This window comes from Nematolebias whitei, chromosome 9 (genome assembly GCF_014905685.2).
Source record: "Nematolebias whitei isolate Nwh7 chromosome 9, NemWhi1, whole genome shotgun sequence".
In the NCBI taxonomy this organism is placed as follows: domain Eukaryota; kingdom Metazoa; phylum Chordata; class Actinopteri; order Cyprinodontiformes; family Rivulidae; genus Nematolebias; species Nematolebias whitei.
Genome location: NC_056506.1, coordinates 51600586 through 51601418, shown reverse-complemented (window position 1 = coordinate 51601418; position 833 = coordinate 51600586). Strand labels below are relative to the sequence as shown.

At 47.8% G+C, this 833-nt stretch overlaps 1 protein-coding gene across 1 annotated transcript in view; it reads left to right on the top strand.

Moving 5' to 3' along the window:
• The first annotated feature begins 258 nt into the window (after nt 1-258).
• Nucleotides 259-833, top strand: part of LOC119414342 (E3 ubiquitin-protein ligase TRIM63) — a 13191-nt gene continuing 12616 nt past the window's right edge. Inside the window, exon 1 of the mRNA XM_037681435.1 lies at nt 259-525. Within this exon, the coding sequence (XP_037537363.1) occupies nt 406-525 (120 nt within the window). The 5' untranslated portion in view covers nt 259-405. The remainder of the gene's footprint in view (nt 526-833) is intronic.

Sequence of the window (833 nt, the reverse complement as noted above, 5' to 3'; positions counted from 1 at the left end):
GTGTGTGTGTGTGTGTGTGTGTGTGTGTGTGTGTGTGTGTGTGTGAGTGTGTGTGTGTGTGTGTGTGAGTGAGTGCATAGAGTGCCTGATACAAAGTGCAGCTCTTGCTTCTGTCCAGCAGGCAGCACTGCAGCTGATCTGTTTTTGTGTACTGTCCCTTTAACCCTCTCAGGTTTGTTCCCCTGTGTCTCACGGCCCTGCTGACCTTTGACATATAAGGACATGCGTGTAGGACAACAGCTGACGTGCTTCAGTCTAAAAACAGCCTGAGGGCTGAAGGAGCTGTCGTTAGGCCTCAACAGTCCTCTGCTGCTGAGTCACTTTAGCTAACTAACTGTTGTCTCCAGGACACCTTGTTCTGCCTCATCTGTCCTCCATTCAGGGGACGGTGTCCATACTGTCTTCATGGAGAGTCTGGAGAAGCAGCTCATCTGTCCCATCTGTCTAGAGATGTTCACCAAGCCGGTGGTCATCCTGCCGTGTCAACACAACCTGTGCCGCAAGTGTGCCAACGATGTCTTCCAGGTGACACACACACACACACACACAGACCTGCTCAGATCCTTGAGTTCTGGATCAGTTTTTTGATCCAACTCATCACAGGTATATGCCAGATCTTGTTCATAAAACCTGTCAGCTGTTTCAGGTTGATGATGTCACATGATGATGAATATATGTTTGGGTCAGACCAACACCAAACAGATTAGTCTTTTTTTTAGTTAAAAGCTGTTTTTCCATCTTGTCTGTGTTTCTTATAAACACTACACGTTCAATGCACCATCAGGTCTTCAGACCTCTGAGCTCTGACCCTCTGACCTTCATACCTCTGACCT